General features: G+C 38.0%; 1 protein-coding gene across 3 annotated transcripts in view; it reads right to left on the minus strand.

Moving 5' to 3' along the window:
* Window positions 1–24,594, minus strand: part of SLC30A7 (solute carrier family 30 member 7) — a 615,874-nt gene that overhangs the window by 545,243 nt on the left and 46,037 nt on the right. For all 3 annotated transcript variants that reach the window (XR_007516772.1, XM_049880234.1, XM_049880232.1), the window contains one exon: window positions 22,563–22,698. Coding sequence is in view for 2 of the 3 variants with exons in the window: in XM_049880234.1 (XP_049736191.1) it covers window positions 22,563–22,698 (136 nt within the window). In the remaining variant the exon portion in view is untranslated. The remainder of the gene's footprint in view (window positions 1–22,562; window positions 22,699–24,594) is intronic.

Here is a 24,594-nt window from a genome sequence, read left to right on the forward strand (position 1 = left end):
AAGCATTTGGAAACAATTAGAGGTTCACTTCTGGTTGACTAACCCAATTCTAGTTTTAACAATGAAACACCATTTCCCTACCATATATAGAAAGGGATGAGTCATTAGGTGTATGAGTTTACCAGTATCACAGGATAATGATTTTATTCTTCAAAAGCTGAAAGTGAACCAAGTTTATAATCATAAAAAAATGAACAAAAAATTAATTTGAAAGCTTTCACCTTAAATGCTAACAGATTAAATGAACAACAGCTATTGCTCTTTATTGCCAGGAACTTCGCAAATGAAAATATGTTCACATCTTATTTCAGAAGCAGCTTTTAGTGAAAGAGCCTCACCATTTCAACAGTAAATAAAATTGCTGAGCGGTAATTATAAACAAACCAAGTAAAAGAACATTAAGGGTATACATTATGAAAACTTTTTAAGAATGCTCATACTAGCGGCGATCAATGCTTCATAATGAAAAATTTCAAAGGGCTCAAACTGGTACTTAGATCAGAGAATAAACATCCAATAATAATTAAAACATAATTACTGATTCAACTTTATCAATTAGCTTATGGTCTAAGTCATCCTGTAGATTGTCAGAGAATGTTTTAATCTACAACCATGGAGAAGGATAATTGGACTTTTAAAAGCAATCTATAAATTTGAAAGTCTGGCATATGTCATATACTTGAAAATTTTTAGGGGAAAAAAGTCAAAAAAACTGACCAAAAATTAGACTGTATATTTAAACATGGTGGTCCCATGTCAAGTTGTAAAGATGCAGTCACATCTGCAAAAATACAATTATTCCATAACGATGAACATCAACTACCTACTAACCCAGGCTTTCACAAGCCTAGTACAGAATAGTGATGCATTTGAATTATGGTGTTGGTAAACAATATTGAATATACTACAGACTGCCAGAAGAACAAACAAATCTGTCTTTGAAGAAGCACAGCTTCTAAGTACATCCTTAGAAACAAGGATGCTGAGACTTCATCTCACGTACTTTGGGCATTTTACCAGGAGGGACCAGTTCGGAGAAGGACCACATGCTTGGTAAAGTAGAAGGTCAGTGAAAAAGAGGAAGACTGTCAACAAGATGGGCTGACACAGTGGCTGCAATAGCGGGCTCGAGCAATGATTAGGAGGATGGTGCAGGACCAGGCAGTGGTTAAAGTGCTTGGCTTAATTCAGTAATGAGATAATAAAAAAAATCCACTGCTGTAGAGTCAATTCTGACTCATAGCAACCCTACAGGACAGAGTAGAACTGCCCCATAGAGTTTTCAAAGAGTACCTGGTGGATTCGAACTGCCAACCTTTTGGTTAGCAGCCATAGCTCTTAACCACTACACCACCAGGGTTTCCAGTGGGATAATAAGATACTCTATAAACTGCCCCCAGAACTTGGAGCTAAAATCAGAAAAAGGTCACACTTTCTTTTCCTTAAGCTTCTGGAACTTAGTTATAACACTTAATACATCTTGTCTTTGGACTAAAAACATTAGTAAATAACATCAAATTAGTAAATAATTAGTAATGTCTTTGTTTATATAACACTTACTAGTCTTAAAAGTGCTTTCATAAATTTTTCTAATTTGATCTTCACAACAATGTTAAGTAGCCGTTAAGAAAATTTCGGAATCAAAGAATGTCAGATGTAGGCAAAATCTGAAGAGATCACTTAGGCCAATTCTCTCGTTCCACAAATGAGGCAATAGAAAGGTTCAGACAACTTGATCTTTGTTATGCACTGCCCAGAGCCAGAGCTGGGCGTGATGGTCCCAAGACTAAAGCTCTTTGTACTACACTGCCTCATCATGGTTAAGTCCTCGGGAGTCAGAGATCATGTTATATTCTTTTTATTCCCAGAGCCTATCACAGTATTTAGTATACAGTGCTTAATGTCTGCCGAATACATGCTCTATTCAAAAATTTCAAATGCTAGTGAAATATTACTGGAAGACAGAATAGCCCTGGACTGATGTGACTTTCAACTCTTGACAGCGAACAGCTAAATAGTGAAATAGAAAAGAGCCCTCAAAATTCAGTCACCCCCAAGAAGAATCTCTAATACATAGAAGGCAAAAGAATCTTATCCTCTAATCAAGCCTACGTGACAAAGAATTATACTTAGGCAGAAGCAATCAACATTCTCAATTCTTAATTACAATTTATTATCTCAGTAAAAGCGCTTTCCTCATTCTTATGAATAAGAAACTAAAATCACACCAGCGATGTAAGTTAAAAAAAAAATCTTAAAATGATCCATTACTTATCCTCATGAAGAGCAAAGGTCCAGATAAAGAAGAATAATGAACAGGGATTCATTATATTTTCATTATATTCCATCAAGGGGTAGAGAAATATGAGACAGTGGAATCAACGAGGCAAGAGGGCAAAAAGCTCCACAAAATATAATATGGCTTTGAGAGTAGGTTGTTGTTGTTAGGTGCCAGCTAGTCAATTCTGACTCGTAGCAACCCCATGTGAAAAAGCTCAACTGCCCCATGTGGTTTTCTTGGCTGTAATCTTTACAAAAGCAGATCATCAGGTCACTCTCCTGTGGAGCCGCTGGTTTGAAACACTAACCTTTTGGTGAGCAGCTGAGCACTTCACTGTTGCAACACCAGGGCTCCCTTGAGACTAGATTTGGCAGGAATAAATTTGGTATGTATTAAATATGGTAACACTTATACTGAAAGACAATGGGACCTGGAGTACCTCTCCACTATCTCTGTAACTAACTGAAAGCAGTGGTTAGCCTAGGATTGACAGAAGCAGGTAACGAAGCTCTTTAGGGAAACCTACGTTTTAAGAAGTACAGACTGAAGCAAAAGGACTCACTATGAAAAACCAGACAAGATGGCAAGACATATTTATGAAGACTGTCGAAACATAATTAATTACCACTCAAATAGCTTCAGAGATCTGAAGTTTTACTCCACAACAAAAATGCGGACCCTTGAGTTAGCAAAAAAGATCACCGAGAAAAACTCAAGAGGACTGGGACCAAAGTACTGATTAATCTCTAGGTTCAAAAAAGTTACTAAGAATCTGAGCTAAGCTGTTTGTCTGTCTGGTTGAAGTTAAAAATGATATATATGTAACTGATCCAATCTACAGGCTGTCCAAACCCCACCATTTCCTCACAATACTGTAATAGAGCTTTGCTTCTAGAGTATGTTGCTCTGAAGAAATGCGGCGACAGAAGAGTACTGGAGAGACTAGAAAAGGGCATGCTCTAAACTAAAACATTTAACCTCTTAAGTGATGGAGGTGGATGGTAGTGGGTTTGGTTTGGGGCCTGGCCTATCATAACAGTGAGAGTGGTAAGATGCACCTTTCTAAGTGGACAAGGACTGGTCCTGAGCATCATGACATGGGAGTAATGACAAACACAAATGAATTTCTAAGTGCCTCCCTTCCCTGCCTTCCTTTTCGTTCTCTCCTCTCTTTTCCCATTTGTAAATGAGTAAATGAGAATCAGTTGCCGTGAAATGAGAGCATGTCACAGTAGTAAGAGTAGATACAAGAGCATTTTTTTAGGAGGGAAAACAGACAGGTAAGCAATTAACAATTATACAATGCTTCCTATACAGCAGGCACTCTTCAACACACTTCCTCCACACACAGCAATTTACAACATAGATATCATTATCATGTCACTTTAAAGACGAAAAATTGAGGCATGAAGAGGCTAAGTAACTTGCCCCAAGTCACAGAGTTAGGTGGTAAAACCAAGATTTGAACCCAGGCAGTTTGGATCAATGCTGAATGCTTTCAACTGCTTGGCCATACTGCCTCCAACAAAGCCACAGAGGTGGTTTTGCTGACTCTCCCAGAGCACCTTTGCCTATAGCAGAGCCCTGACTTGAGGAGAAGCTGATCTTAAAAGTGTGCAGGAGTCCTGGACCACAGAAATGGATGAAAAAGCTCTGGAATAGATGAACACGAGAAAGGGCCCAAGAGGACGCTGGCAAGAGGCAGTAATACCTAACAATGCCAAAGTTTTCCACTGTCTGAGAGCTGACTGGCTTGGTCAAAAATGAGCAGAAACAAATCTCTGGCACCCAATTTTCATTTGTGGCCCACATTCAATACTGATTTCCAAAACTCACATGTTTGTTAGGAGCAAACCCAACATATGAAAATAATAACCAAAGGAAAAAGAATCCTTATTTGTTCACCCAAATTAAATTTTGAAAAATATTGTGAGAATATATTTTTTATTGCAGACCTCAAAGTGTCCATTATAGTGGATGCTGAATGCATTAAAACACTACATTGCTGTGGAGGACGTAAAAATCATGTTTTCAAAACATTAATTAAGCAAAAGAACAGAGCAACTAACTGCATGCTCTATCAAGCAGCGGAGAATTTCAAATTAATTACACACAAATGAATAACAAACATTAAAATCAAAGAAACAAAAGGGGCTGTAATTTTTCTTTTGGAAGCAAGTAAATTGAGAGCTAAGAAATACTGTTTTCTACATTTTTTTTATTTTATTTTTTAAAGAGGTAAAACACAGACTGTAGATGATTCCAAAGTCAAACTATATAAAAAAAAAAAACACAAATCAGTTTCACTTCTAATCCTTCCTCCTCCCTCTAGAGAACATCCTGAGGTAATAATACAAACTTAACAAGAAAAAAACCACCCAAAAGGAGAGTGCAATAAAGCCTATGAGAGAGTCCATAACCATGACCGAGACCTTGAGAAAGTGACAAGTAGCCTGTGTTTCCGTTTTTTCCCTCCATCCATTCACTGATACACCCATCTACCCTTCCATTTCACATTGGCAAACACCAACTCTTTTCCAGTCACTGGGTTAGGTATACAGAATACAGAAGTGAAAGACAAGGTGTGGCAAACACACCCTAGGGTGACCCCCGAACAGTCACACGCATATAATCTTCTCCCTTTGAGTATGGGTGGGGGGGGGAGGGGGAGTCCTAGCCAACAGAATATAGCAAAGATGGAGGGATTCTGCAAATGTAACTAAGGTCCCAAATCAGTTGATCTTCAATTAATCAAAACACATTTTTCTAGATTGTTATTTTTAGGTCCCAGTCATCCAAGCCAGAAACCTTCAACTCATCTTCAATTCCTCCTCCCTCTACCCCGATCTATTGTTACTGCTGTGTGCCCTGGAGTTGAATGCAACAGAGTAGAACTGCCCCACAGGGTTCCTAGCTTGTAAGCTTTACCGAAGCAGATGACCAGGTGCTTTTCCTGCAGATGTGCTGGGCTCGCTAGAGCCAACAGCCTTTAAGTTAGCAGACAAGTGTTTAACTATTGTACCACCAGACAGGGCTCATTTAATCAGATAAACCCAAAACCCAAACCTGTTGCTGCCAAGTTGGTTTCGACTCATAGCGGCCCTATAGGACAGAGTAGAACTGCCCCATAGGGTCTGGTGGATTTAAACTGCTGACCTTTTGGTTAGCAGCCAAATGCCATTTAACCAGATGAAAGCCCTTGAAAGAGGGACTGGGGCCTTCCCTGAGGTCTGAGCCTCTCTCCCGCTGATCTGGAAGAGGTGAGCAGTCATGAGTTCAACAGCTTCAAGGAGATTAACTCTGCCAACAACCGCATGAGCCTGGAAGAGGATCCACAAGAGCCTCAGATGACACCACAGCCCCAGCCGACACCCTGATTGCAGCCTTGTGAGACCGTGTGCTGAGGACCCAGCTATGCCATGGCCAGAATCCTGACTCACTGAAACTGTCACATAATAAATGGTGTTGTTTTTAGCCAGTATGTTTGTGGTAATTTGTTACACACCAATATAAAAGTAATGCATATGGTGATTCTCTTCCAGTCTGGCAGAAGGAGAAACATTTAAACAAACAAGTTTAATGAAATGTGACAGATGATATAACAGAAGCATTCAGGGCACCAAAAAAAAAAAAAAAAAAAAATCAGTTAATTCTACATACCAAAACCAAAGCCAAAGCCGTTGCCATGGAGTTGATTCCGACTCACAGCAACTCTACAGGACAGAGTGGAACTGCCCCATAGGGTTTCCACGGAGCAACTGGTGGATTCCAACTGCCAGCCTTTTTGATTAGCAGCTGAGCTCTTAACCACTGCACCATCAGGGCTCCAGGGAGCTATTAAGGAACTACATAGTAGTGGCACAACAGGCTTCACAAATAAGATGTCCCTTGAGTTGAGCCTTACAAGAGGTATTCGAAGGTAGATGTTAGCAGGGAAGACATTCTAAGGAGAGGATACTCGGTGATCAGAGACACAGAGCTATGAAGAAAAGACATTACATTCTAAAAAGCGCAAAAATTTTGGTACTACTGGAATTTAGGCCAGGAGTCTTCAAACTGGAGTACATACAGGGGTATGTATTATATTCCAATTACATCAATCACAAAGAATACCCTTGGCAGTACCCACAGACTTTCCAACAGTTGTTGGGAATAGTTTTAGGAAACAAAATTCCTGATCTTCTGCTTCCACAGGTACCCATTCCTAAAACACCAGTCTGAGACCATCCCTCTAGCAGGCAGCTCTCAGATGCTCCCCTCTCATTTCACAATTACTATTCAATCGCTTGATAAAGGAAAAGCATACGTCTCACTCAATGCAAAATATTACTAAGGCAAACTGTGGCAGCGTTTAAAAATCTTTGAGGTGCTATTACAGATTGAATTGTGTCCTTCAAAAATATGTGTTGTAAATCCTAAAGCCTATTCCTGTGGAAAATGAGCTCTGGTGATGCAGTGGTTAAGTGCTCGGCTGCTAACCAAAAGGCTGGCAGTTGGAATCCACCAGCCACTCCATAAGAGGAAGATGTGGCAATCTGCCTCCATAAAGATTACAGGCTGGGAAACCCAATGGGGCAGTTCTACCCTGTCCTACAGGGTCACTATGAGTTGAACTCATAGCAACGGGTTATGGTGTTGGATGTATAACCATCTTTGGGAATAGGGTTTTCTTTGCTATGTTAATGAGGCCACATCAGTGTAGGGTGTGGTGTGTCTTAACCCAGTCACCTTTGAATAATAAAAAGAGCGGATTAAGCACAGAGAGAAGGACTCAGATGGGGGAGGATAAATGCCACCCCATGTAAAGTTTACCAAGGAACCTAGGGGCAGGTGCTGAAAAGAGTCAAGGACCTTCGCCCAGAGGTGACAGAGAGAAAGCTTTCCCCTACAATCAGGGCCCAGAATTTGAACTTCTAGACTCCTGAACTGTGAGAAAATAAACTTTGTTCATTAAAGCCACCTACTTGTGGTATTTGTTATAGCAGCACTAAGAAACTAAAATAGGTAGCAAAAAAGGAAAAGAAACAATGTGAAATATAACAGCAACATAAACCTGAGGTATAGCTGTGTGTTTCCCTGCCTTATATGCATTGCTATCCAGGGCAAGGCATGGAAACAAGGTCCTCTGGCCCACGCTGCGATGTTCTGGGTCCAGATATACTGTAAAGTGGGATGGCAGGAGTGATGAGAACTTTATTAATGATCTATCCTACTCTATCTCCCAAATACTAACAAAGAATATATCACTGTTGAACGAAGTTCCATGAAGTCTTTGTCAAGCAACAGTAAAAAATTTCACCTCTTGCAATGTCATTTATTTATAAAATATAAAACAAAAAAATCCCATTGCCATCAAGTCAATGGCAGAACGGGGTAGAACTGCCCCATAGGGTTTCCAAGGCTGTAATCTTTACAGAAGTAGTCTGCCACATCTTTCTCCTGTGGAGTGGGTGGCTGGTTTGAACCACTGACCTTTTGGTTAGTAGTCGAGCACTTAACCACCATGCCACCAAGACTCTTCTTATAAAATATACAGCCCTGAAAATAGTTATTAATGCTTTTAAGGAGGAGGGAGCCCTGGTGGTGCAGTGGTTACAAGCTTGGCTGCAAACCAAAAAGACTGGCAGTTCAAACCCACTAGCCACCCCTTGGAAACTCTATGGAGCAGTTCTACTCGGTCCTACAGGGTCGCTGTGAGTCGGAATCGACTCAAGGGCAACAGGATAAGGAGGAAAGCTGGGAGTATTAGTTAAAAAAAGTAAACAGCTTAAATATTGTCATCAAAGTTGGCTTTAGAAATCTCATATGAAAACCATTATAGTTAGGCAATCATACTTGATAGTGATAACACGTAGCGTATAAAACCAAAAAGCAAACTTATAGTGTACACGTGATAGGAAAAAAACAAGTTACACACCAAGGTTATCACTGGAACTCATTCAATCCCCAATTCAGACAACACTCTACTTCATAATATGCATGAAATGGCAAAGAACATAGTTCAGCAGACTGTAGCAAAAATCTGTATCTAGACAGATAAAATATATCCATTACATGTCGATGAATCCAAAGATGTTCCCAACTATTTCTAGTAAATTATTTACATCTGCTATTACAGCTACAAAACAAACAAAAACATGTCATTAGGGGTATGACCATGGTATGTAAAAACCTGCGCAGAGATTTTCAACACTCTGGCTACTTTTATTCCAGAATGTGGGGTTCCACTGGGACTGTGCAATTATTTGGCATAAGAGTGGTCATATTACTCATGTTTATGCTCTAAGCACTATTTTAATTTGAAAACACTTATTTTAAAAAAAAAAAAAACAGGAAAACTAGCCTTGGTTCCCAAAAATATTAGTATTGATTTCTATCAAGTGCTGGAGGTCACTACTAAAAAGATATTAAAATGCATGCCTTTTCAAAGTACTATGTGAGGAAACCAGGTTTTGATACAATCAAAAGTTAGATGGGGGATAAATACACTTATTTAATAGAAAATTAGAGTAAGATTTTTTCTGACCAAAAAAAAAAAAAAAAGATGGGAATGATTTGACTGGGTTGATGATGAAGACTAGCTTTGCCAATTAGGTTAGACAGAGGATATTCCCATAAATCAAATGAGCTTTATTTGCAGTTTGAAGGTTTTGGTTAAAACATATTAAACACAAGTAATTTAAAGCTTCCAATATGAGCCATAAATAGGAAATCACAGCATTGGATGTTCTGAATTACAGCATAAATTTGCAATCAAGCAGCTTCTCACATGGGTATACAGGATGTTTTGTAGGCAATACCGCAGGTTTTGACTTACTTAACATTGATTAATTTTCCCCAGCAACACTGTGAAGGCCAACCAATTCCAAGAATACACAAAATGCTAGGCAGAAATGAAGAGCTACACTAGCACTAATACACTAATCTATATGCACCCCTACTGGATGAGTCCTGCTTCTTCCCCTTAAACAGAGACAGTTTGAATAATTTCTCAGGAAAATATTCTATATCAGCACTTTAAGATGTAATCTCTGACTTTCACCTTCCACCATGATCTGAAAATATCTATGTACTTACTCTAGGTTATAGAGCAAAGAAGAGATTCTGACATTCTAGCAGTTCATAACTTAAATGGTTCCTGCTTATCTCTACTAGAATCTGTAATATCTAATTAGTTTCTACTTTCTAGTATTTTCTGTCTTCAGATTCTGATAGCTCAGTAACTGCACATCCTTGAAGTAGACTACATCCTGTGAATTCCTCCTTCCTACCGTTAGCCTTGGCTTCTAACATGCTAAAGGGATCATGTGTAAACACTCCACGAAGAGGCAGTTCATCATACAATTATGAAAGTTAGAAGTCACCCCCGAAATCCATATTTGAGGAAACAGAGGTCCAGAAAATTGAATGTCACAGAGCCAGGGCTATAACCCAAGCCTCCTGATTCCCAGTCTAGGTCACTAGAATTCAACAAATATTACTCTATACAATCATAATTACACAAAGACGAATACTACAGCCCCAAGCTCATGCACTGGTATGGATATATGTGTAGACAGAGATCCCCTACTATACCCAGTGCCATCATTTAAAAAAAAAAAAAGATACATTTAGAGTTACACACAAATACTTTAGAAACAGAAGAAAAAGCTTCATGGAAGGATCTGCATTAGAGTTAAGCCTTAAAGGACTCTAAGGACTGTCATGGGAAGATGATGAGGAAGAATGGTATTCCAGGTAAGAATACTATGAGCAAAGGTACAGAAGCAGCGGAGCACAGAATATTCTCTATAAATAACAGGTAACAGAATTAAAACAAAGGGTAGTCTGACATGCAGTAACTGCTGTGGAAAATAACTCTGGCTGGAAAGGTAGGCTGGAGGCAGGTAACAGAGGACTTGGAGCACTATGATCACAGGAGATTTATTCTGCAAGCAATGGTGAGATACCAACAGTTATAGAACAAGGGCCCTTGATCAAACTATCATTGACTCTTGTATTTGCCTTGTTCGTTTTTCTAGTATAGCTCTGCATTGTTTGTATTTGTGTACAGGTCTGTTTCTCACACTACTTGATGAATTCTGTATCCCACTTCTCCGGCACCATGAACCATACTCATGGTAAGTTTCCCTAATTCAGGGACAAACCCTCTACAAACCAAGTAAGTCCGTACTACAAAACAGTAAGGCATAAATAGAAGAAAGAAGAAGGGAAATGTTTCGATTTTTAATCAAAGAACTGTACATACATACTATCATTAGACCTTAAATTATTGCTAACAAGTCTGGTTATATTACACCATTAATTTATTTCTTACTTTTCTTCTTTATAATAGAAACATAAACCATAAACCACAAAACAGCAAAATTAAACAGTTCCTTATTGGAACGAACAGTTCTAAAATTTTTGGGGAGGAGGGTAAAGGAGCAATATGCTGATTTTGAATTTCTTCTTTCATTTTAGCTTTTCTACTTCAACAGAGTCAATGATGAAATATATAATATTTCCTTGGAGGAGCTATAATTTAAATATGCCAGCAACACAAATGACAGGGTTAGACTAAAAGTAGAACTACCATGCTGTTGCTGAAGCTATGCTCCTATTTCTTTTACCTGAATTCAATAAGTAGCTCTTCTCATTTGACTTTGGGTAGACTTCGTCTCTAGCTTGGAGGAAAACAATACAATGTGCAGTGTTTTTGCTGTTAAAAAGGAAATAAATGAATTTCAACAAAGGAGTACTGGATTACTCAAATTGGAAGGTGGTATCTCAGAAGGCTCTGTTCACCTTGCTTTCACACAACCATTTTAGATTTGTGATACAGCGCTTCTCTCACTTACAAATAAATACTTTAACCGGAGATACTGTCCATTAGTCATTTTCTAAAGATGTTGTTGTTAGGTGCCATCGAGTCAGTTCTAACTCATAGCAACCCTACGTACAACAGAACGAAACACTGCCCGGTCCTGCACCATCCTCATAATCATTGCTATGTTTGAGTCCACTGTTGCAGCCACTGTGTCAATCCATCTCACTGACAGTCTTAGCTTCTATAGTTTCTAGTTAAAACATGATGAGGGAAAAAAAGTAAAAGCTTTACTATGTACCTAAAACAATTTTTGCTTGGAAGTAAAGTGCTTAAAAGTGTTAACTAATTTCCTAAAACTCCAGTGACTCATAAGAATCTGAATGTTCCGGAAGCTGAGGACTGCAACAAAGGCCACCCCTACTGCTGCACCATGGAAGCTGCGGGACCTAAAGAAACAGGCTGAGTTACCATAATCACCAACAAAAGTGCTGACAGATGGCACAGGCTGAGGTCTAAGTAAAACACAGGTGGTTCCTAATTTACAAATTGGCTTGTTTTAAGGTATTTTTTTTTTATTTATTTAAAAACGCAAATGGTTAAGTGCTTGGCTGTAATGGAAAGGTTGGTGGTTTGAACCCACTCAACATCCCCTTGAGAGAAAGACATGGTAATCTGCTTTCATAAAGATTATAGCCAAGAAAACCCATGGGGCAGTACTACTCTGTTACAGCGAGTCGCTATGAGTCAAAACAGACTCGATGGCACCTAAGAACAACAATTTGAGAACCACCATTTTCCCATAGGAAACAATGTAAGAAGTGGTTAGGTTCTACAATCCAAGCATAGTGCTAATATATTAAACTATAGTAACTGAGTACAGTTTTTTAAAGGAAAAATGCAAGGAGTTTCAAATAAGAACATGGAAAACACAACTCCCTCCAGACTGCAATCCTAGTGACCAAAAAAGTATGCTCCCTTTTCACTGGCCAGAAGATAACCTCTGCCCTGGAAATAGCCAATTCCTGAAACTAGAAGTTGCAACTCTTCGGAGGCTTTGACAATACAGGAACATTTATGAATTGTGTGTGTGTTGACGCGGGGGGAGAAGGAGGGGAGATTTTGCTCAATATATTCCTAAGTGGTATATTGGTGGTTGTGAGAATTGAATTAGTGCCTGATACTGTATCCTCAGAACCTAAGAAAATGTCAAGGACAAAGCAGGAGGTTCAACGAAAACTACCCAGTGCTTTCTAAATGATATTCCTGCATTATTTGGTTGTCAGTGCAAAATTCCTTTAAGCAAAATCACGCTTGTTCCATATTTTCTAAGATCCTCTGCCAGCTTTTTTAATCCAGCGTTCTTCATCTGAACCACAGAACGTGGAACTATTTGAATGACTATTTCTCAATTTTCTCAAAGATAATAAGTACCGGACCAGTTCCTTTCTAGATGCACAGGTGAGGAGACGACAATTACATACACTGGATGCCTCAGGTGATCGGCTGAATTCTCTCCAGAAATTCCAGTTGAGAAAGGCTGTTTAACTAATCAGTATTTATAAATGTTTGCTCTATGATGATTTACTTTATATATGATTAAGAATTACAATTTTTTATGCAATGTTCTCATCTGTTAAATTTACAATATGGATACATATATACAAGCAGCAAATAAAAATCTAGGGAAACTATTTACCTTCATCTTAGTCCTCAAAAGTATAGCTCATAACTTCACTTGAAAGGTAAACCACAAAGGAAATTGTCAGGCAACGCCCAAAACCGTTTAAAAAAAAAACACTCCATAATGTCTCATATATATGAGTGTTTTAAGATTTAGTTAAGCTTCCTACATGTTAAAAATGCTTACTTTATAGGCCACAGATAATTCTCTTTTTAACCAAGAAATCAATTTTTGTCAAATCCAGTATCTGGTTCAAATCCTATACTCATTACCAATGATGATAATCTGTGATTAAGAATTTCAAATTTATCATTTTCTTTTCATTACTGCATATTTTTGCACTTTGTACCTCTATGGCCTTTATCTGTCATTTCTAATGGTTGTACCACTGTTTGTCCCTAAAAGTTGAGGTACTTTTTCTTCAATATTACAAGAAATAAATATGTTATATAAAAACTTCTTGCACCTAACACAAAAACATTTTGTTTCAGTTAAAAATCTTTTCTTGTACTTACAAATGATTATTGTAAAAGGGTACAAAGAACCGTAAGATCACACCTGGTGAAAACTGCAGAAAACTGATTGGAAAAAAAAAACAACAACAACAGGGCTTCAGAAATTATCACACCACTAACAGAGCCTATTTCAGCATCCTAATTATATTTTTTATTTTCCATCAAGCATAGGTACCCTTTTTATTTAAATGAATCAAAGATCAAGCTACAGATCTATGTAAATGGTACTGCTTTTAAATTGCAGTGAGATTCAAAGCTACAACTAGTCATTCTGATTTCTGTTTTTTAGCTATGAATTCATTTTCCATTCCAATTCACTTCACTAATAGGAAAAAAAGAGCAAAACCATTCTGAAACCTCTAATAGAAAGTGTATTTTCAAAACATAAAAAACTACATTCTCACAATTATACTCCTGCTTTTCACTGGCAAACAAAATTCATCACAGTACGGCCCGGTTTTACCTAGAAATTTATATCATCCTTTGACTATTTCAGAAAATGTTGAGAGAAACATTGTTTTTTCCCCTAAGAAATCAGTTTTACTCTGGAAATGAGAATGAACACTGGGTAGTCTGGAAGGGAAAGTCGTGTATTTATTTCCATGGTGCATTCTAAACAGAGCAACATTTAGACCTAGAAAATATATAAAGAGCGTATATGTATATTTACAGTAAATATACATATGAATTAAGGGTAAGAAAATCACTTCATTATAGTCTATTTTGTTGATTCGTTAAGAGTTTTTAGCTATTTCTTAAAATCAGCCTTGGCTACTTAGGCAAACTCTTAACCAATTTGAAATACATCAAAGAGTGATCCCTTTGCAAGTGTTTCAACATCATGTAAACATTTAAGTAAATTAAGTTTGCTTTCTTAACAGAAAATGGAATTCTTTACTTTGGGGCTATCTTTTTTTTTTTTTAAATTGTTCTTTTAATAAACTGCTTCTTTTTGGATATGGTTTCAGATTCCCATATTATCGTTTTCAGTTGATGTTGAGTCAATTCCAACTTAGGGCTACCCCACGTGTCACAGAACTGTGCTCCATAGGATTTTCAAGGCTGTGACTTTTCGGAAGCAGGTCACCAGGCCTGTCTTCTGAGGTGCATCTGGGCAGGTTTGAATCACCAACCTTTTGGCTAGTAAATGAGCGCTTAACCGTCTGCAACACCCAAAGATTCCACAAAATTTTCTGCTTTTTTTCAGGCTTAAGTCAGAAATGTTGGTTTACCTTAGACAAATCAGAAAAGCAGCATAATTTAAAAGTTACACCACCCAGAGCAAACTCACATTCAGGGACATATGTACTGTATTTCCCCCTCATACATGTAAAGATAAACATATAATTTAGAAACACCCTTTTTACAAGAGTACTTTTTATATGTTGCTCTGTACCTTGTTGTCATTTATTATTGAATTTAAGCCTTTGTTACCGAATAATTAATCCTAAAACTTTAAAGACTTAAAATAATGATTCTCTTCCATCCAGAGCCTGTGAAAGCACTGATATTGACCACGCTTAATAATTAGAACATATACGAGAAAGTAAACGTCATAAAAAATAAAAATAAAAAAGACTAAATATTAATGTAAAGAACTTCGAAGGACAGAGAAGCAAGGGTGGGGGTCTGAGAACCATGGTTTCAAGGGACATATAGGTCCAACTGGCATAACAAAGTTTATTAAGAAAATGTTCTGTATCCCACTTTGGTGAGTGGCATCTGGGGTCTTAAAAGCTAGTAAGCGGCCATCTAAGGTACCATCAATTGGTCCCAACCCACCTGGAGCAAAGGAGAATGAAGAACACCAAAGACACAAGGAAAACATGAGCCCAGGAGACAGAAAAGGCCATATAAACCAGAGGCTCCATCAGCCTGAGACCAGAAGAACTAGATGGTGCCAGGCTACCACCAATGACTGCCCTGACAGGGAACACAACAAGAGAGTCCCTAACGGAGCAGGACAAAAGTGGGATGCAGAACTCAAATTCTAGTAAAACGACCAGACTTAATGGTTTGACTGGGACTGGAGGGACCCCAGAAGACATGGCCCTCGGACTCCCTGTGAGCCCAAAACTAAAATCATTCCTGAAGCCAACTCTTCAGGTAAAGACTGGACAGGACCATAAGATATTAAATGATGCTTGTGAAGAGTGTGTTTATCTCAAGTAAATAGATGAGACTAAATGGGCAGCTCCTGTCAGGAGGCAAGATGAGAAGGCAGAAAGGGGACTGGAGCTGGCTAAATGGACACGGGAAATACAAGGTGGAAAGGAGGAGCATGCTGTCACATTGTAAGAAGAGCGACTAGGGCCACATAGCAATGTGTGTATAAATTTTTCTATGAGAAACTAATGAGAACTGTAAACTTTCACTTAAAGCACAATTTAGAAAGAAATTAATGTAAAGAAATACTGTTAACAGTGGTAATGTGACTCTGGGTATTGTGATGCTATCTGATTTTTCTTTATACTTTTCAGCATTTCCCAAATTTTCTATAATGACCCTGTATTACTTTCATAATTAGAAAAAAAGAAAAAAATTAAGTCAGAATATAATTTTATGTGCATAATACAAACAAAATTACTAAGAAAAAAACAAAAGAGGATGAGAATGAAAGAAAAAAGCCAAAAGAAAACCCACAAAAATATTAACATGGTTCTCCTGGCTGATAGAATGATAGGTTATTTTTTTATTCTTTTCTATATTTTACCAAGTTTCTTTGTCTACATATTTCTATAACTAAAAAAAAGAACTACTTTAAGTATGTAATTTTCATTAAATTCTCAGCCTCTTCTCTGAATATTTGTAGCAAGTTCTGAGGACACTGTGTTCCTGACAAGCTGTGAAGGAATGCTATTTTCTCTCCTATACTGTAAGTACAAGCAGCACTGTGGCTCATCAGTTATGAGCTAGGCTGCTAACCCGCCAGCGGCTCCATGGAAGAAAAGACCTGGCCATCTGCTGCAGTAAAGATTACGGCCTAGGAAACCCTGCAGGGCCATTCTACTCTGTCATATAGGGTCTCTATGAGTTGGAATCAACTCAATAGCACACAACAGCTCTCAGTATTACCGGGGCCTGTGCTAAGGTAAATGTCCTCCTTGTTTATCACTACTACTTCTAGATCACTGTTCCTCCTAAACCAAAAAAAACAAAAAACCCAAACCTGTTGCCGTCGAGTCGATTCCAACTCAAAGTGACCCTAAAGGACAGTGTAGAACTGCTCCATAGGGTTTCCAGGGAGCGGATGACCTGGTTAGCAGTCAAGCTCTTTAGCACTGTGCCACCAGGGCTCCTTTAATGTTCGTGCCATGGGAGGATTCCATCCTCTACCCACTCTAGTGGCCACTGTTAAAAATCTTGATAGCTCCCTTCAGTCACTGAAAAGTTTACAGGCCAGCTTATTATCTTTCCGCCTCTACTCCTTCCATTCCTCTTGATTTAAATATTCATGTGGATAACCCATCCAACACTTGGCCTTCACATGATCTCATCTTCTACCTCATGTCACACACCCACTCCTAGGATCAGACCTTGGGCCTTAAGACCTCAACTTCAAGCATCTCACAATCTGAAACCTTCCTATGTACCCTAATACTGACCCTAACACTCATTCTCCCCAATCAGAACCTCCAGTCTATTATCCTATTCATTTTTTTTTTGGAGCTTCTATCACTACCCTTAAATCTTTATTTCCTACCACTATAATCCCTGCCTTGCCCCTTTCTCACTCTGTCACTACTCGCCTGACAAAACTCCAAACCTGTTAAATTCAATTCTGTCTATTCCATATCTTTTACCAAGTGGCTATATAAGATGGCGGAAAAAAAAGTACATAACCATGCTGGTTGTTTTCACTTTAAATTCATGACTACAAACCTCAAAGTGGGCTCTGAGTACAGCCAGGCAATCACAATGCTTTCCTGGGAAGAGTTGACTCTCCTGGAGATCTCCATTGCCTCACCCTCCCTTCTCTCTGGAGACTACATTCTGATCAGGCTTTCAGTCTCCTGGCTCTTGTGAAACCACTCTCATCTAAGTAGCCAATTATCAGTCTCAGGGTTGATTACTTCCTTTTTTGAAACACTTTCTTCACATGGCTTCTAAAACAGTGCATGCTTGAGTCTTTCCTCTCATGTTACTGGCCTTTCTGCTTTACTCACCTTTGCCAGAGCTGCCTCCTCTTCCTCTCCTCTACCAGGGCTCAATCCTCAGACCTCTTATCCTCTCTGTGTATGGTCATTCTCTGTATAAACTCATCCAATGTCATGGTTTTACATACTATACATATGCTGATGACACCCAAATTCACATCTTCACCCCAACTTCTCTTCTGAACTCTAGACACAAGTATCTACCACTGTCTGCCCTGCTCACTGCAGTCCATCTACATGGCCCTTCTTGCTGCCCCGCCAACGTGTCAGGCAAGCTCCCACTTCAGTGTGTTTACACTTGACATTCCCTCTACCAGGAATGCTCTTCCTCTCAACATTCAGCTCTCTGCTCAAATGTCACCTTACCCAGAACCCTTTCCAAGCCCTCCTAAAATACCATTCCCAAGCCCTACTTCACAGCATTTATCACCACACGAAATTATATCACCTATGTGTATGTTCATCTGCTGTACTGTATCCCCTAGTAAAAATGTAAGTTCCACCAGGGTAGTGTATTTGCCTACATTATTTTTCTGGCACAGAGTAGGCCCTCAAACAGCTGCTAAATGAATTTAAGATACATTAAAGTCTTCTGGTTATCTCCACGGGAGAAGATTATGAGAACATTACAACACATAATTATACATTTCAGTAATATTTGAATATTTTCTAATCAGCAAGTGTTACTTTTGTTATCAGAAGAAAAAAAAGCAAATGAAGTGGTAAGACTTAATAACAATGAGAAAGAATCAAATTATATGCACTACATACTTATGTAAATGAAAATCAGCCAATGAAAACCCTACGGACCACAACATTCCGTTCTCACGCATGGGGTCACTTCAAGTCAGGAGCAGACTTGATGGCAGCCAACAACAACTGAGAAAAAGTTTTATAAGTAGGTCAGTAGGACCTAGAAAAGCATGACAAATAGGATTTATTTTGATTGGCTGATTTATTACAGCTGTTTGAAGCACTGGGCAGAAAGGAGCCCTAAAGGTAAAATGATTTAGCAGGAAAGAATACCAAAGGATGTCTTCCAGGAGAATGGAAGGGGTGGGAAAGGTGGCATTCATGCCAGATAAGTGCTGCTCTAGTTTTAGTGGGCTAGTCTATACGTAGACTATTTTCCAATCCTTCATATTCAGCTGACTGCTCTCAAGAATTTCATATTTGTATACCGAAGACACAGGAAGATAAAGACCAAAGAAGGATTGATGCATTTGAATTATGGCATTGGTGAAGAATACTGAATATACCATGGACTGCCAGAAGAACAAATTTGTCTTGGAAGAAGTAAAACTAGAATGCTACTCGGAAGAAAGGATAACGAGACTTCGTCTTGCTTACTTTGGACACATTTTCAGGCAGAACCATTCCCTGGAGAAAGACATAATGCTTGGTAAAGTAGAGGGTGAGCAAAAAAAGAGGAAGACCCTCAACAGGATACACTGACACAGTGGCTGCAACAATGGGCTCAAACATACCTACTATTGTGAGAATGGCACAGAAGCAGGCAACATTTCATTCTGTTATACATGGGGTCACTATGAGTTGGAAATAACTCAATAGCACTTTAACAACAACAACATATTCACTGCCTATTTGAAATTTCCATTTAAATGCCTAATGAGAGATTTTAAACTTAATAACAACCAAAACAGAACTTCTAATCCGCAGTCCCCTCCAAAAGCAAACAAAAGATCAAAAAATAAAAACAAAAGCATTGCTCTTCCCCATCTTTCCTCTTTCAGTAAAGGCACCTTCATTCACTCAGCTGTTCTAGTAAGAACCCTAGGAGTTATCCTTGATTCTCCTCTTTCACTCATCCCTGACCCATATGTTTACACAGAAGCAAATCTTGTTAGTGCTACTCCCAAAGCATTTTCTAACTTTATCTGTGTTTTTCCATCTCCAGGATTAGTACTTTAGGCCAAACCAAAAAAAAAAAACAAAACCAAACCCAGTGCCGTCGAGTCGATTCTGACTCATAGCGACCCTATAGTACAGGGTAGAACTGCCCCATAGAGTTTCCAAGGAGCGCCTGGCGGATTCAAACTGCTGACCTTTTGGTTAGCAGTCATAGCGCTTAACCACTACGCCACCAGGGTTTCCACTTTAGGCCAAGCCACCATCAACTCTCACCTGGCCCACTGCAGTAGTATGCTAGCTGGTCTGCCTCTCCGCTCTCCTGTCCCCTTGTATTACCAACAAAGCAGCCAAAATGATTTAGAAAAAACAGAAATCAAATAATGCCATTCCACTACGGCTTCCACTGCATTTGGAAAAAAATCCCTGGTCTATCTGTCCAACTTTATTTCAAACCACCTCCTCCCCACAAAACAAAACAAATCCATTGCCACTGAGTCGATTCCAACTCATCGCAGCCCTATAAAGACAGAACAAAAGTGCCCCATAGGGTTTCCAAGGCTGTAAATCCTTATGGAAGCAGACTGCCACATCTTTCTCCCATGGAGCGGCTGGTGGATTTGAATAGCTGACCTTGAGGTTAGCAGCCAAGTGCTTTAACCACTGCACTGCCAGGACACCTTATCTCAAACTACTTTCTCCTTACTCCCTATGCTTCAGCCATACTGGCCTCCTTTGAGTAGCAAAGGTGTTTTCACTACAGGGCTGGCTTTTATACAAGCTGTTCCCTAGACTAAATGCTCCTCCTCTGGCAGGCTCTTTTGTGACATTCAAATCTGAGCTTCACTGCTCTCTTCAGCAGTCTTCCCTTACCACTCAAACTAAAGTGCCAACTCACTCGTGGTCACGTTATCCTAACTCTATACGATACAAACAACTACTTGAAATTTGAATAAATTACTTATTAGTTATCTTCCTCCCCTACTATCATGTAAGATCAAAACAGCAGGGACCCTGTCTTCTTCATCTCCCTGGCCAGAGAGCAAGCTTAATAAATAGCTGTTGAATACAGTTTGTGCAGTTTTTTTTTTTTTAATGTGTGTTATATTTCAGTTAAAAAGTTATGTCTCTCTCCTACTCTTCCCCACCCTGAGCCCCCATGTGGGTATGTGCATGCACACACATTCATTTATTCATATTTGTAGAATAACTGAATGGGAGTAGAATTAAGTGAGAAGTCCCTAAAAAACATGAATTTAATTTTTATTCAAACGTGCTGCGTGCCACCTTTTTGTCAGGCAGAATTAAGCGCAGACTTTACAAATGAGGAAAAGCAGTCTGCCCTCACGGAGCTTGAAAGAGAGATGCAAAGACCGGCTATTTCAGTACAGTAAGTAGCTGCCATGAAAGGGGGCAGCAGAAGGCTCATAGGTGTAGTTAACCCAGACTGGGAGGTGGAGATTTAGAAAATGCTTCCTGAAGGGACTGCCATTAAAACTGAAATCTGATCTGAAGGGAAAGAGAGAGAGAGGAGAGAGAGAAGAGAGAGGGGAGAGAGAGAGAGAGTGTGTGTGTGTGTGTGTGTGTGTGTGTGAGGGGGGTTGGGGAGGGAGTGGAGAGGGGGCAGGTAGTGTAAGTAAGAGGATTTTGAGCAGAGGAAATCTGAGCAAAGCCAGCTTATCACATATTCAGGGAACTGAAACTAATTTATTATAGCTGGAGAGCAGAGTATAAAGTTAGAACTAATGAGAGACTGAAGAGGTGTCTGGAGTAACATCATGAAGCCCTTTTAAAGGGGTCCTGAGGATAAAAAAAAAGCCACTGAAGAATTTAAAACACACGATAATTTTTAAGCGTACTATAACGCTTACTAAAGAAATTATTTTGGCCATGGTGTTGAGAAAAGTTTAAAGCAAGACTGAGAGGCCAATCTGGAGGCTGTTTTAGTCTTCCACGTAAGCAACAAAAAGTAGCCAGGATTAGTAACAGCAGAAACAGAGAAAACTGAATGTTAAGATTATGCTATAACGGGAAGAAATAAGTAAGAATTATAAAACAGAATATAACGAACACTGAAAGCACAAGTAAAACAGTACAAACGGAAGTTATCAAATCTATCAGGGGTTAGGTTTCACAGAATATGTGATATCTAAGCTGAACTTTTTCCAAACAGGAGGATGTACAAAGATGGAAAAAGGCACTCCAAGCTTTACGGAAGACTTACATGGCAGAGTTGCTTAACAGTACAAATAAGGAATTTTTAAAAAATAACCTACACGTGTAATATATGCATTCTATTTTTAAGAAAAATCGTAAACTTCTCATTTATGACTAATTTTAACAGATTACAACTTCAACACAATCTATTAAACAAGTTTATTCTACTCAGCTACAAGCTATAAAAATCATTACAGTCTGCCCCCTAGTAGGTCTTTGTTATTATTACAAAATAGTTCTACTGATAGTTCTACTGATGCTACAAAAAAGCTCCAATAGAAAATTCATACTTTTAAATAATTGAAGACTATTAAATAAAAGTACATATTATCTTATTATTCTGATAAATTGCATAAATAATAAAATATGACAGAGTGAGATAAGCTTGGGATAATAACTACATAATCTAATTCAGCAACATTTACTGAGAAATGAGACACACGTACATGCACACACACACATAATCCATATACCTTTACATACACGTAGGCACTAGAGAGATAAAGAGCTAAGAGACAGATCCTTCCTCAAGACTTTTATAACCTAGATAAGGAGACACACATAAATATACTTTGGGGAACATTTTTACAAGACTTTTGCAACAATAATGTTATTTTTACAAAGTAAAAATAGTTCTAGCAGAATGTGCTGACTATTCATTTGCATTTGATAGTGTAAGATACAGGTATCACAGGAATAAGATTCTAACTATAGTTAACACATTTTACATTTCCAATATTTTACTTTACAAATGTAGTGTTGGATTCAAGAAAATTACTACCGATTGGAATTGTGAAACAAAAAGTTTAATTGTTAAATACCAAAACGGCACATCAAACTGTAGGTAAGAAATAAGTGGTAATCAAAGAAGAGAAAAAATAGAAAGATAAAAAAAGGAAATAATCTACACAGAAATTTGCTAAACAGCAAAAGAAAACCAACATTATAATTTGTATTTCAGATCTGTAATTTAAGAGGTATATTTATCACCTACCTCTAATTTTAACACCTGAAATAACATCAAAACCCTTACCTTATAACTATAAGCACAGCTATAAGAATTGAGCAGATAGGATCTGCTATCATCAGGTCAAAATTTTGCATCAGGATAGCAGACGCAATTACACCAACACTCCCGAGCGTATCTGCTAGGATGTGTAAAAATACACCTAGAAATAGAGCATAAACAGAATCAAAATAACATCTTCCAATCCATTTTAAATATAAATATTTCCTATATTCTTGATTTTATTAAAAAAAAAAATAAACAGCAATTTGAGAAATTAAAAATGTAGATTCACTGTACAGTAACTACACAGCCATACCTTTACCAACTGAGACAATCTCTCCTTTTTCAAGTCAGCAGGGGCTAAAATATCTGACTTATAAATTATACTTGTTCTTAATAAGCTTTAATATTTTGGTATAATGTAAATGAAGAAGTGGAGAAGTTAACTGATTATAAAATTACTTGCGCATACTCATACCTTGTTAAAAGAGTTCAAGAGTTAATCACATGTCACAGGAAGAAAACTGTTTTTAGGCTAAAAGAATTGGTTAAGAAAACATTAAGTTGATAACTACAAATACATGCACACACAGAGCCCTCTGCTGGTGATTATAATAATTACCACATGAGACTAGAACTTCCTAGGGCCCATTTAACCCTACCAATTCTGAGTATTTATTAACTATCCTAAAAGTTTTGTTACCTGAAGTTACATACTGAGCTGAAATGCAATGTGAAAGAAAGCAGGGATCTGAATACTTTAAAACGTATATAAAATACATTCTGAACGTTAAACATTTAATTAAATGTTAAATTGGTCCAAACCCAGTGCCGTCGACTGAATATATTAATTACCCAAGAACCTAGATTTAATATTAACACTTAATAAGTGACACTTGCCTGGAAAACCATTAAAAATGTCAAGAATTAAATTTTTATATTTTTAAAAAGACAACTAAGATAATATAAATTCTTCAGCATTCAGATGTTTAATAGGTAAAATTTACCGTACAGCAAACACTGTCTCTTAAACTTCAACCACGCCTTGCTAAAAACAGAACATTCTGCACCAGCATCAATTACAGTATTTACAAAGAAACAGCGAGAGTATAAAAAGCATGTATCTGCTTTAGAAACACTTATTCTCCTTTTCTGATTCACTGGACGATTAAAGGTAAACACAGATTTACTTGAAAACTCTGTAAAAACCGACTAACAAAGTCAGGTTTAATTTTAAATTTTAATTAGTCAATTTTAATTTTAAAACCAATGTAAAAACTATTAACAAAGTCCAATCTAACGTTAATGTGCTCTAGCAAAATAGTCTTCAATTCATGTGCTACTATGGAATTTTATTTCAAGTACCGTACCAAAAATAACTCACCCCTTACCACCTAAACTTTTTCATTTGTACAGAGTCTTGACCTTCGTTATAGATCTTTCAAGAGATATGTTTCTAAAACAAAAATACCAAATCAGAAGCTTACTTACTTACAGAAAAGAAAAAGATTCAATCTGTCTAGGGTGAGTATTTCAAACAGCTAAGAACTGAATAGATTTAGTAAGTATTGGAAGAAAAGATGGGAAGAAAACCACCCCTGCATCACCTGCACATACACTGCTATCTAAGTACCAGGTGGTGCAAAAGGTTAAGCACTTGACAACTAACCAAAAGGTAAGCAGTTCAAACCCATCCAGAGGCACCTCAGAAGTAAAGCCTGACCATCTGCCCTTCTTACTTTCTAATAACTCTTTAGGAAGAAAAATCACTAAATAAATGCAAACTAGTACATTTCACTTATATAGAAGTTGAAAGCTTTAGAAGACTTGGTAGAATACCAATAATCTAAATGCCCAAGAACCTGGCAAGCCAGAAGCCAGTCATATTGAAGATACAGCACATAATTGAAAAATTCAATTAACTTGTCATTTTTCATGTGTGTGTATTTATATCTGGCCATTTTGCAGGAAAATTTTAATACCAGGCATTTATCTCTATCCTTTAGCTATCTACTAGACTGTTTCAGCTACCATAAATTGATGGATATTCAGAAAA

This window comes from Elephas maximus, chromosome 3 (assembly GCF_024166365.1).
Source record: "Elephas maximus indicus isolate mEleMax1 chromosome 3, mEleMax1 primary haplotype, whole genome shotgun sequence".
Classification (NCBI taxonomy): domain Eukaryota; kingdom Metazoa; phylum Chordata; class Mammalia; order Proboscidea; family Elephantidae; genus Elephas; species Elephas maximus.